Here is a 13,184-nt window from a genome sequence, read left to right on the forward strand (position 1 = left end):
GTACTTAGAGCCCCACGCTTTAGGTGCTTCTGGGGCAGAGCAGGCGAGCGATACAGGCTAGTGCTAGTACTCAGCCTCCTCTCATTTTAGCATCCGCGCTCCTGTTGATCCATGAAATGTCCCGTCTCTGGTGACTCTTCATATTTACTAATGTATTCCCCGCTGTACTCCCCACTGTTTAGATGCGGGATGGGGTTATAAATAATGGCGCCTGTCGACAGGGTAGAATGCACAGGCGAGGTGTAGGACGGCGTGCATGGGCATCTCACACCATTAAAAATGTCTGGTGTGCGTTGTTTGCTCCACTGAGACTTAAGACTCCTCCAAGCTCTCTCTGTCCCTCCATCAGCACTGCCAGGCCACTAAAAGCATCTTTGCACGTCACACTTGGACCGGAAAATGATTTATTTTGGTTTTGTGTGTTTTTTTTTCTTTTCTTTGAACATTAAGATAATACTAAAATATTTGAAAGTTGCATAAATGGAGTGTGTGTGCACCAGACATCACTGAGCTGTGGGTCCGTTCTTTGACAGAGCGAGCTGCTAAAATGCCAGAATTATAAGTGCATAAATGTATTCTTATTAATTATAAAATGAGCGGTTGTTAGAAGAGGGAAGAAAGTTTGAAAAATGTATTAAATGTACATTTTGATGAATAATGCAGGTGCTTTTGGTTAATAAATGATGGTGCCATATTTAACTGCGTGCATTTGAGATTTTGTGTTTTTTTTCACCTGTAAGAAATGAATTAGGACTATTTCTTTTGTTTCTAATCGTTTGAAAATAGTTGTTGCTTTCTCCTCCATTATTGCCAGTTTGGGATCGAGACCTACCTTACTTCCAGGTGCAAAGACCTAACAGAAGTCCCTTTTATGTTTACTTTACAAAAACTCAATAAAGCTTAAAATGGTACAATTGGCTTATTCTTTATTTTAACTTATTATGTACTATTCCATGATGCAATAGCCACTTTTGTTATAATTTTAGAAGACAAGTAAAAAAGAAAATGTCTGTGAAGATAGGCATCTACAATCTTTGAAAGTTTACAGTTGCTGACAATAGTATATTACTCATGATATTGACTGTTTTGAGTCCATAGTATAGAGGTCAGATCATTATTTAGTGAAATATGTCCAGGCAAATTCAATGCTTCCATAGAAAGTAACTTTTTCTGTCTGAACAAAAGGGGCTTGTGTTGACTCAGGTCTCGGTCCCAGCAGCATTGTGGTGGAGGAGGCTCCAAACTCCAGAGCTTATCCCATGTTGGGTTTTGTCAGGGCTCCTAAGTAAGATTCTTTTTTTTCTTAACTCTCCCCAGACACACCATCCTGAGAAGCCACTTTTTCCTACCACAGGAAGCCCAAGAGAACACTATAGGTAACAGTCTGACTGGCAAACTGAACCCTGGCCTTTTATATCCTGCCAGGTTTGAGAAGTTGGACATCACCCCTAAAAGCGCCCAGAAGATAAAGCCCGTTCTGGAGCGCTGGATGGCGGAGGCCGAAGCGCGCCACCGCTCCGGGATGCAGAACCTGACAGAGTTTATCGGCAGCGAACCGTCCAAAAAACGCAAGCGGAGGACCTCGTTCACCCCACAGGCTTTGGAGATCCTCAACAGCCACTTTGAGAAGAACACACACCCGTCCGGTCAGGAAATGACCGAGATCGCAGAGAAACTGAACTATGACCGCGAGGTGGTGCGAGTGTGGTTTTGCAACAAGAGGCAAGCTTTAAAAAACACAATAAAGCGCTTAAAACAGCCCGAGCTGGGCCCGACCGCGCCCATGGACACGCTCACCGATTCACTAGAGGATCTCCCAAAGTGAACGGCCATTACAGCCACAACACGCCGTGGGATGGACTCTTTCTGAAGGACTGTCAAAGAAAAACTTAATGTTGTGCAGTGTGATTACCACAGTTATGTAAATGACCTTGGCGAAACCAAAAAAGAGATTACTATGTGAGAATATGTACAAATCCACCTGTGCTGTTGTCTGGACCAGACTATTGCCCAAATTTTGGTTCCCACCAGAAGGGATTTAGTAAAGAGATCATACCAAATCAAAACACTATTTACCAAAGTCTGTTGCATCTAAGAATAATTTTGTAATGTAAATGTGCTCTAAATTTTTACATTTGTACTGGCAAACTCTAAGCTATATGTGTGAGGTTGAATATACATTTTATCTTTGTCTTGCTTACTTTTTTCTTCATTGTTTGTATGTAAATATTGAGAAAAAAAATGAAAAATCTGTCACACCAATGAACTACTTTTGGATGAGAATACCTTTGCTGTTGAACAATTGCATAATATTGTTGTTTGACTTTTGGTTTCATCTGCGGACACGTTTGAGTTACATTTCTACAGGTATTTGTGGATAATGGGATGAGATTGTTGGAAGAAGAGGAGGAAGAGGAGTGTCTGTCAAGTCTCCTGCAGCTTGGATCTGAGCTACTGTGTCATTCTGTTGCCAAAGCTTGATAGCCAAAGAACACATTCACTGCTCAAAGACTGGCAAATATTTTACGGTTTTGTCTTTTTGTACACGTTTATTTGAGATTTTTTCAGACATCTTTCACTTTCTGGGTCAACTAAAAAACTTTTGTTGTGCGACAAATGTTTCTATTGAAGAAAACCACAAAAATACATCATAAGGTAGCCAAAAAAAACTGTACAACTGCCACTGAAAACGATTATTTATTTTTAATTACTGCTTGATGGCACTGACCACTTTCTTTTCAGATGTTTAAATGCTTTTAAATTGTCCAAAGTTTACATATTTTAAAAACTGTATATAATTATTTTTCATTTCATAATACTTGCAACACTATATCTGTTATATTGTCCTTGATTCACCAAAATATTCCATCAAACTGCCCGTCTCTTACAGACATGACAAAAATATATTGAGAATAAGTGTCACATGTCAGAAAAGAGTGAACTTAATTTGAAGTGAGGTGAAATTTGATGCAATTTATTCAAAATTGTGTCACTACAATATCCATCTTTCCTGTCACATTGGTTATCTCTATTCTGGTATGAACACACACTGAGTTAGATGTGAAAAAATCTAAAGCTTTAAAAGTTTACAATTTTTTTTTTGAATTTGAGCAAATAATAGTTGCTTTTTTTTCACATTCATCTTTTTTCCCACTGTTTGTACAAGGGTCAGTTCTGAGGCTTCACTTAAAAGCTGCAAAACCAAAAACACACTTAAATAAAAACAACACAAAATGAGTTTTTGCTTTCGCTCAACTCGTCAACGCTGGACCAAAGCTCTATAGTTATGCACATTGTACAGAGAACTAGACTCACGATGTTGACAATCTTTAAAATCTGAGAAGGGAAAAAAGAGAATGAAAATAATGGTAATGTTATGTACAGTTAGTTGATCCAAGGCTTACCTCAGTACTGTTCTTGTGAGAGTCATCTGACACCATGGTAACAGCAGCTCAGTAGTTGCGCTCATTGTCAGTGTTCACCATTTGTTTAATTTATTTATTTAACGTGACCTGTTTTGTTTTGTATATTTTGTGCTTATTTATTTATTTATTATTACGTGTGGTTATCCTCTGCTGAGATCTTCACTCCGAGTTTACACAGGCCTACCTTGCATACTTACGTCGAGGCAATTTCAGTGATGTAAAAATATTAGGACCATTTGTTGTTTTGTAAAAAAAAAAAAAAAAAAGAATATTTCCAATACATCCAAACTACTCGAAACCAAAGCTGAAGAAGCCCGCAGAGGTTCGTTTTCATTTTTCTACGGACTGAAACTGTAATCTATAGAGCAATATCTGTTTGGTCAGTTACGCCGCACTTTGTGTATTTCTAAAAACAAATGCTTCAAGTCTGTCACATTGATTTGTACCATAATTAGTAATAAACAATTGTTTGACATGAGTCGTGTTTGAATCATTGCACAACAGGGAAAAAATACAGGGAGTTCGTATGTGGTAACTCTAGAGATTAGAGAAGAGCGCAGAAGTCTGTCATTAGTCTGTCTTTGCCACTTAAGAAACATTTTAGTTGATTTTAATACTATTTCCTATAACACAATAATATATCATTCATTCATATTTTTATTTGAGCTGGTATAAGACAGTTAAAATTATTTACTACAAATACAAAAGTCATACAAGGCTAAAAAGCAATAAGCAGAGATACAGATACTTGAGACTTTGTTTAATAAGAATTACAACTATTAACTATTGGCAAACATTTTAGAAATAGTCAGAAAAATGGAATTTGTATGTGCTGTATATTGTTGCTATTTATATAATTATAAAATTGAATATAAGCAAAATATATTTTTTAGTATATAGATATTTGGGTGTCACAGTTGAAGGCTTAAAGGCCACAGTAATTTGCACTGCTAAAAGAGTTTCACGCATTTTTCATAAGACCTCATTCCTTTTTATTTGTGATGACGCACTCCCAATACAACGTCAAAGCGTCTACTAACTTATCTGTGCAGTTTATCAGTTGTTTACAATGCATTAAATATTTGCTAAATTTAAAGATGTGGAATTTGTATTGAGATAGACCTCCGCTCTCTTCTAAAGGGCACTATTAAAATATATGTAATGTAAATAGCACTGTAGATGAACTTTGTCAAAGCCGACTGTTCAAAGTGGGTTCAGTTAGTTCTTATTTTGGTTTCGATAAAAAGTGTTGTGAGCAAAAACAGGTACGTGCTACTGGAGAGTTCAAAGGTTTGAGGAACATACAAATCTTTTCAAACATGACTGACTTCTCTTTTCATCTCTGCCAATAACACACATCAACAGCGCTATTCAAACGGTCCAATGAAAGCTGACTTTGGGGTCATGGTCAAGTGCACCTCCCGCCCCCAGTACAGGCGCTCTCCCTCACCCCTGACCCCTGCTGGTGGGCACATGAATGACTTTAATTGACACTTGGATAGATTTAATGAGAGGCGTGAGTGAGAATAGGCCCTCAGTGGCTCTATACAATATTTAACTTTTTATTTAGATTTCCTTGGGGTCAGGGTAGAAGAATACATGTCAACTTTGCTTCTCATCAAAGCTTCATGTGTTCGCGTTCGCCAAATAACAACAAGACAAGTGTAAAGGAGGGCCAAATATATAAATAAACGCGCAGAAAGCCTTTTGAAAGTGCGCTCAAAACTTTGGAGAGATGCCATGCCTGTCCGTGATGCCTTTTGAAACCCGGCGAACGATGCTGCACAAGAAAGTGGTAAATAAATAAATAATAATAATAAAAAGCAAGAGCCACATAAATTATTAACATTAGGCTGAAAACTGATGTTGGAAGATGCTTTCTCGTCTTTCCTTTCAGCTCTATCTCTCCCTCCCTCCGCCGTGCCTTCGCTGTGAGCTTGAGTGCGGTTGTCTCACAAACTTATTCCGTATTCTTTTGTTTTTGGCACTTTGGCCATTAACGGATAATTGTGCCGATGCAGCTCCTGACCCATATGTGTTGTGACAAAGTGTTTGTAAAGCACGCCAGATGGAAGTTTACTTTGACTTCTCAGTGCGATACTCAAAATCAGTGAGGGTGGAACGCAGTGAGAGAAGAGCTGAGAGCCGTTGAGATAAATGAGTCCAGCTTCGAGAATCAGGCGGAAAAAGTTAAGTCTGTGAAATCAAATAAAGTTATGGATAGTGTAAAATTGTAGGTTTAAATAAACATGTTTCAGTGTAAAGTGTAGATGTGATCATTTGTGCTTGTAATCTGCTGTACTTACGGCTGAAGTGAAGTTTATTTATTGTCTTTATGTAGGCTGTTTATCAGATGCTTCAGTGAAGGAGCAGGAAGATCTTGGAGTATTCATGAAAAAAAACAAAAAAACTGATGGTAAATTGAGTACAAAAAAATATTACAAATACATTTTAAAACTCTCATACATTGTATTGTAAATTTCTTTCAAATTTATAGAAAAAATATAAGGACTGAATATGTTAAAACTTTAGATATAGTTTTACACAATATTCTACTGAGACTCCCTTTTTTGTGAAAGTAGAGCTGTGCAATTACTCAGATTTTAGTCGTCAATGATCAGTGTGGGTCTTTTTAATGGGGAGCTCTGCAGCCAGTCCTCTGTCAGTAAAAGCATGCCATTTGGAGTTCAGACTTCATTGGAAGAATTTTGACCATTTTAGTTCTAAATGCATTGATTGTAACATTTTGTCTGCCTTGATTGTGTTCAGGAAATAACTATTGAAAGCCATTCATTATTTGTTTTTAATAACACAAAATACGAAATCTAAATCTTGAATCTAAAATTGTAATGAATCAATATGAGCGAAAGAACAATGATTATTTTTGTCATTTGACCCTGTGTGAGAGGATAAAGTGTTTAATCATTGTTTAGAAAGAAATCAAACTAATAAACGTTAATAACATAATGTCTTTAATTTTAAGTTTAATTATATAATGCTGGGCCATTGAATTACAAGATGCTCTCACATTACTAACAACATCTAAATTACTCAGCAGCTGTATCCGTTCTGGAGACTCAAAAGTGGAAAAAGTTTTGTCCTGATAGTTTTTGTAAAGACGTGCACTGGCATCGGTGTCTTCAGGAGGGGCTATAAAGCAGCAATAAAAGTACAGTCGCTTATTCCCTTTTCTTTTATGTCAGTAGATGTGTCTTATTTTTTCTAAACAGCACCAAAGTGAAACTGTGAGCCGACTGTCTGCCTTGTTGAAATAAAACATCGTGCACCTGAAATTGTCCTGAATGAATTGTCCCGAATGAGAAGGGGGAGGCTCCATAGAATTCTCCTGACATGTCTGCGCTCCCAATGGATTATGTTTCAATATCAGTCCGGACACAGGGAGAGGAGGGAGGGGTACAGGAGGGGTACGGGGGGGGGGTAGTGTTGGATGCAGATGCTTTTAAATTGCTGCCTTTGTCTTCCATCAGGCATGAAGCGTTCACTTTGCTTATCTTTGGGCTGGTACGTGGCGGGCTCATGTTCCGGGTAAATGAACTGTCGGTACATCTCCTCCTCCCTCTCTCTCTCTTCTGCTTGTTCTCGCTCTCTGCTGAAGGTTGAGATGTTGGGAAACGGAGAGTGGAGCAGGAGCGGGCCGGGCATCCACCACTTTGAGCCAGATGCCTCCAGGGGTGCAATTACCAATCCTCACATGCGATCCAGAGCGTCCATGCATATGATCCCCCCGCGTGCTTTCACGGCTCTTTCCCCGCGTTTCCTTGTATTTGGGGGCGTTATTAGCAGTGACACAGACACACGGTGAGGCGTTCGCAGGTAGAGGAGTTAATAGTGCTTATATGGAGACACCTGTCGGGCCCGGGCTGCACGTCACATCGGCCTATAGTCCATTTAACCACACACTTGTGATGTCTTTAAAGGCCCTGATGGCTCTGTACAGGAATCACACACACTCAGGTGAAATCACACCATTTCTCTGCAGCAGCTGCCCTGGAGACAGGAGGAAAGAAGGAGAAGTATGTATGCATGTGTATTATCTATGATAGTAGAATCATTAGACTGTGAAGAGCTCACTGCAAATTACATGTAAAAAAACTATTATGGGGTTTATTATAATTATTGTTTTATTTTTAGTTTTCAGTATTAATTTATTTAACTATATTAGGAAATTCAATATTTTATTGCCATTTTCTGCATCTGGGTGGGTTATAAAATATTGCTTGCCATCCACTGCAGTGGATTAAGAATTCTACACTACAATATGCTCACAATATGCTTGCTATACTGAATATGTTTATAACATACTGCATGAACATAGTAGCAATTAATTATAAGTATTGAATAAAAATAATAATATTATTAATTTTGGCCATATTTATTTGTGAAAACTGTTAATTTGCACATTACTCACTTTGATTTTATATTGTTTACACACTTTAGCAGCTCCTGTGCAGACTGTGACCTGTTTTTCTCGTGATTAAAAACAATCATCACTATGAAAGTCAGGTTCAAACGTGAACATCTGATGAGAGGCCTGTGGGCTTTCAAACCACGGCTTCACCTGGAGGTCATTACATCACAGTAGTTGTAGTTTGAAGTTTGGAGTTTTGTGGTCTTAAACTTAAAAGTTATGAAAATGTCACATTTCCTCTGACTTTGGCCCAAGTGTTGTGTGAGTTGTAATTGAGAGTTAAAAGCAGCAGTTTGCCTGTGTTTGGTAGTTGGTCTGTGAACCCCTTTGGCAGAGTGCAACTCTCATGCACACGGGTCAGCGCTGCTTTAAGAGCTGCAGGAAAATAACCAGGCCTGGCCTCCATCATCCTCTCCACCTGCTCACCTCCCGTATGCTTTAGTGTACTTACAGCCCGCTCACAGACAATGATTGTATATCTGAAGGCACGGTGCGGAGTGACAGGGGCGGACACGTCTTTGCTTTCTTATTAGTGAGGGCCTGCGCAGACACTTTGGCTCGTTTTTGTGGAGGCCCTGTTGAAACCCTCTTTGTGCATCTGTGGAAAATGGCCAGGGGAAATCACAGATGAGAATCACTCAAAGACAGGGAGATGTCAACAGGCCCATAATGATAGCTGATGGCTCGGACACTCTCGCCTCTTCCCTCTCAGCCTTGTACCTGCCCAGGCTGCACTACACTGGAAAACATAATTAGAGGTAAAACAGAGACGAGAAGATTTATCGGGGTGTTTTCTGTAAGCAATGCTCTTTGTTTTATACATGTGGGAGTCCTTTTTCACCCCTCCCAGCCTCCCTCTCACTTCACTGAGAGGCTGAAGGAGCACACAGCTCCCTCTGAGATGCCAAGGTGCTCCCAGTCCATTGTGCTGCTGGCTGTCAGGTTAAATTAGGGAGTACAGGCTCTGTGAGTGTACAAAAATCAATACTTGATGGAAGATTGCTCCCCGGAAAATCTGTTTTGATTCCAGGATTAATTCTTGACCAAAGGCTCCAGCAAAATGACATGCCATTAGGCCGAAAATGAACACATTCTGTGGTGGAAATTGGATGGAAATGTGTCAGGTGATTGTGCTGCTTGATGCTTGTTTTGACTCTTGGAGCAAAGGGACTGAAGGTGTGGCTCTGAGCTACACGTCCACTGTGGCCTGGCACTGTTCTCAAGGCCACTGTCCACCAGCTGCAAATGCATTCCACTGAGCAAGCTTAGTGCATTTGGCCGTCGACTTGTCTCTCCTGTGTTTTCATAAAGCATGGCATGAGCAATGAGAAATCTACAAATAAAACAAAGCTTTTGTTTCAGCAGCGAGAAAAGGGGAGATGCCATGTATTATTGATGAGTGAATAATGTGTTTGTCATGATGGATGACATTTTCTGGTTTGAAAACTTAAACAGAATCTGTGGATGCTGAGGACAGTGATCTGACCAGTCCCGGTGCGTCCAGCTGAACTGAACACAACACACTGCTCATTCTTTTTCACACTGAACCAATCAGGTGACCCTAAACATGCCTGGGCCTCATGCATTCAGATTCAAATACTGTATCTCTTTTATAAAGACGTGAGCCAATCCTATGGCAATAGAATATTCAAAGAATTAATACAAAAACTTTTAGTTTTGTCATGTGTAACTCGTGTTACGAAAAAAAGAAGAAGAAAAGCGCATTTTTTTTTTTTTTTTTTTAGGTTTAGCCTATAGCCTTGGATATGATTTTAAATATCTGTTGGTAATTGATAATCAAATTATCAATCAGTTTTAAGAGGAGTGGGACAATTTTAACACGGCAATTTGCATGGTTTATTACATGAAACTGAAAGGACTTACCACATTTTTCTTCCTTGTAGATTGGGTCTGGAGATGATTATTTGCTTAGCCCATGTGCTTTTCACTGCTGCTACATATTGTAACAGTACATTCAACAACCTAATCTGCAGTACAACTATAAAGTGAATCTTGAAGGCGTTTGTGTTCATTTCGCACAGTTGTATGAGGCCCATGTGGGAAGCATGGTAGTATGATCATTAGTATCGTGTGAAGCTTGGACGTTTATCAACGACGCGTTGGCGCCATCTGCTGGTCCACTTGAGTACAACAGTACATTTCATTGAAAAATAAAGCAATTTTATTTGAGAGCACATAGAGATGCTTCATTCTTCATCCTTGGACGCGAATGTATGCTTTGTATTTTGTTTGTCAATATTTATAGCTGTTAATCAGTTAAGATGTTAACTTTTGCTTTAAAGTTATTTAAAGTGTCGCAGAATGATGACGTGTATTTAATGTAGCACCAAACGTTTGTGTTGCTCCTGAATGGCGGTGATGCGCTCGTGGAGTGCGCTGCTCGCTTACTGCATATACTTTTGATCACCTCTATAACATCCATGTAGTGTCTTGAAAGCATTGCCACTTGAAAGCACGATGTCGTGGCTTAAATCTGTTTCTTTTAGCGGGGAAGATGTTTTTGACGAGAACGCAGACGAGCTCCACTTACAGAGCAGAGAGTGGTCCTCCAACATGAAGAGGAGAGTCCGGGTAAGGCTAACGCCGTCTTTGGCTAACCCAGTCCTGTCTCTGTGCTACCGTGCTTTAAAGTTAAACTTGTGACCAGTGACGTTTGAAACTTAAGCGTGCTTTTAAAGGAATGGCCTAGTAATAAAGAAGTGCATAACTTCAGTGTTGAGTTTCTGATATCTTTTGGCTGAGTCAGTAGAATTTAAAAACAAAAAACTGTTGAATGCTATTGATTACGATTAGTAACAATAGCTAACATGCTACTACTGCAGACCACTGTGCCTAGCTTCGTTTAAAATGTGATGATTTTGCTAAACTTCACGCGTAAATTGGAAACATGCTATCCTTTTCCCAATAATGTTTTCATTAACACAGTTGCATTCTCTATAGTTGCTGTTGCTTTTAGGAGCCATAACACGTTCAGTCTCCTAGTTTGCTTGGCCACATGGGTGCTACTCTGATATTGGCTATTGATTTGATCCCACAGTATTTGTGATGGCGTGTGTGTGTTTGGCTGGCCCTGTGCAGGATGGCTACGTGGATGGAGTTGATGCAGGTGAAGAAGCCTCTCTTCAGCCTGGCTTTAACCTGGGCTTCAAGGAAGGAGCAGGTCAGACTGTCGTCGTGGGTCGGCTCAAAGGAATTGTCACGTAAGACTTTTATTTCAAATGGCTAATTTATTTTAGAAATGTTTCAATCCAACTGTTGGTTACTATTCATACTGTTCAAATCTAATAATGTAAATGGGTATCATAAGGCTTCTGTTTTTGGAGCTATTGTTTTTGTCCAGTTGTGGCTAGTCCCAGTGGCTTCTTTGCCATTGTATGTGACATTGCTGTCTCTTTGTGTCTCATCCCACCAGTGCGTTATGGTGTTGGTTTGAGAGCCAGCATCCAGAAAGCCCTGCAAAACAATCTGTGTCCGAGCTCCTGCATCAAGTGACACAGCATGAAGAATCAATCCTGGAGGATATCAAAAGGACTTTAGAAAACCCTCCGTCCAGTGTGAGTGACATCTCTGAGGCCATGGAGGACCTGGGAACAATGCCGGCTGGAGGGGGCTGCTGTGGAGAGCAGTGCAAGGAGACGGACTGCTGCAAGGGAGGGGAGAAAATGCAAACGGATGTCCCACCACAGCCACGCCAATGTCCAGGCTCCTCTGACACTTTAGACTCTGAAAATAAACTTGCAGTGTTACTTCAGCGATGTACACAAATTGTGACAGAGCTGGCACTCCCTCCAGAAATCACTGCCTACATTGAGTCACTGGGATGAATCTTACAAATAAAGGCAAGGCATATTAAAAAAAACTGTAAACATCACAGGTTATGTATATAATTAATACATAATGACATTATTTTTTGTCATATTTTATTGCATTGATGTTGTTGAAGATGTTGCTGCTTTAAATTAAACAAAACAAAATTTCCCATTCTCTTATGTATTTGCAGCTCATTGAATACTATTGTCAATGAATATATATGATTAGGTACATTTACATGCCCAGTGATAGTCATATAATTAAAATCATATAGAATAATCTGATATCATTAAAAAGGAATCTGATCACTCACCAGATAAGGGCGTTACAAAGATTTAATTTTATATTGGCACTTTATTTTGAAACCGGGGTAAACCGTGGTGCGCTTGAACGCAACAGAGCTCGTGGCGCACATGTGTATGACGTCATGCGCTGGACCGAGCCGTGACCCTGCTGCTCCGGCGATGCTAGGGGTTCGTGCCAACAGATGTTCCGCACAAAAACATGCCCAGATCTGGTTTTTATACATTGCCAGTCACTGAGGTCTTAGGCTGATGATTACACATAACTCCGCAATTGTAACCGTGGTGCCAATGAGCCGCGGTATCCTCTCAGTGGCGGATCTTTGTTTATTAAGTTTATCGGAGCTAGCCGTAAAGCTAATTTGAGCCTGTTCTGCAGCTATCCAAAAGTGAAAGAGAATAGAGCTACAAGGTCCAAGCCGTGAGCGTTTGCACCATTCTCCCTAACCCAGGTAAATGTAAACATTTTGTCGTAGCAGTTTTCATGTGCTGTTTTGACTGTATCATGTCATTAGCGTTACTTCCTAGTCTTGACAGCTTCTGATGTTGAGCACTGATAGGCTTTGCATATGATGACAGATGGCGCTTTGGGGTTGATACACACTATATAGATCCATCCACCAATGTTGCCATAACACCAATGTCTTGCATATATAAAATATATTTCTGCAAACATTTCCATCTTCAAAAAGTGGTGGCACTTATAGAAGACAGGTTTGCTTTAAGAATGCAGTGTCAAAGTCCACCCTGATAAATTATATTATTGCATTACTCACACTAAATAGATGTCTTGCTTCAATCAAGACAGGTTGGCTGACATGTTTGACTTCTCTCCTTACAGGCATGAATATGACAGGTAATCTTTGGGGCTATAGCCGCTACTTGATCTTCTGGACAATGGACTCCTGAAAATATCAGTTGGGCCATCCTTCACCTGCACGTGGACCTCCCAAACAGAGGAAGCAGGGGCACATGGGGAACTGCTGCTGCTGCTGCCAAAGCAAAGGGCCCTGCGACAGTGCAGAGGAAACCAGTCTTCTGCCGAATGACACCAAGGCAGCTGTGCCTCCGGCTGAAACCCCCGGTGCTCTATCTGTGGGGGGCACGTGTGGGCCAGGGCTGGTGGAGGACATAAGGTAAGCACAAGCAGCTGTCTAGACTGCTACTGTCATTAGGCATCTCCAGACCTCAGACACT

At 40.2% G+C, this 13,184-nt stretch overlaps 3 protein-coding genes and 1 long non-coding RNA gene across 6 annotated transcripts in view; 3 read left to right on the plus strand and 1 right to left on the minus strand.

Annotated features, from left to right (window-relative positions):
- The window catches only part of pou6f2 (POU class 6 homeobox 2), a 66,731-nt gene extending 62,921 nt beyond the window's left edge, over positions 1–3,810 (plus strand). For both annotated transcript variants that reach the window (XM_055150715.1, XM_055150716.1), the window contains exon 13: positions 1,318–3,810. In XM_055150715.1, coding sequence (XP_055006690.1) covers positions 1,318–1,825 — 508 coding nt within the window. In that variant the 3' untranslated portion in view covers positions 1,826–3,810. The remainder of the gene's footprint in view (positions 1–1,317) is intronic.
- Positions 3,811–4,219: 409 nt separating this feature from the next.
- On the minus strand, positions 4,220–9,940 carry LOC129408098 (uncharacterized). Its single transcript, XR_008631813.1, has 3 exons — positions 9,739–9,940; positions 5,732–5,804; positions 4,220–5,621 (listed from the first exon to the last, which is right to left on the minus strand). It is a non-coding gene; the product is annotated as an uncharacterized LOC129408098 (long non-coding RNA).
- A 248-nt stretch (positions 9,941–10,188) lies between these two features.
- On the plus strand, positions 10,189–11,864 carry otulina (OTU deubiquitinase with linear linkage specificity a). 2 transcript variants are annotated; one of them, XM_020935605.2, is made up of 3 exons: positions 10,189–10,446; positions 10,954–11,075; positions 11,288–11,864. In XM_020935605.2, the coding sequence occupies exons 1-3, from the start codon at positions 10,333–10,335 to the stop codon at positions 11,697–11,699; spliced, it is 648 nt and encodes a 215-aa protein (XP_020791264.2). In that variant the 5' UTR covers positions 10,189–10,332; the 3' UTR covers positions 11,700–11,864. The 2 variants fall into 2 exon arrangements, with proteins under 2 accessions (XP_020791264.2, XP_020791265.2); XM_020935606.2 differs by having other exon boundaries at positions 10,213–10,446; positions 10,913–11,075.
- Positions 11,865–12,114: 250 nt separating this feature from the next.
- Positions 12,115–13,184, plus strand: part of LOC110169992 (uncharacterized) — an 8,234-nt gene continuing 7,164 nt past the window's right edge. Inside the window, exons 1-2 of the mRNA XM_055150872.1 lie at positions 12,115–12,439; positions 12,829–13,123. Of these exons, the coding sequence (XP_055006847.1) occupies positions 12,960–13,123 (164 nt within the window). The 5' untranslated portion in view covers positions 12,115–12,439; positions 12,829–12,959. The remainder of the gene's footprint in view (positions 12,440–12,828; positions 13,124–13,184) is intronic.

The sequence above is a fragment of the Boleophthalmus pectinirostris genome, unplaced genomic scaffold (genome assembly GCF_026225935.1).
Source record: "Boleophthalmus pectinirostris isolate CB_2022bp ecotype Guang Dong unplaced genomic scaffold, ASM2622593v1 HiC_scaffold_15, whole genome shotgun sequence".
NCBI lineage: Eukaryota > Metazoa > Chordata > Actinopteri > Gobiiformes > Gobiidae > Boleophthalmus > Boleophthalmus pectinirostris.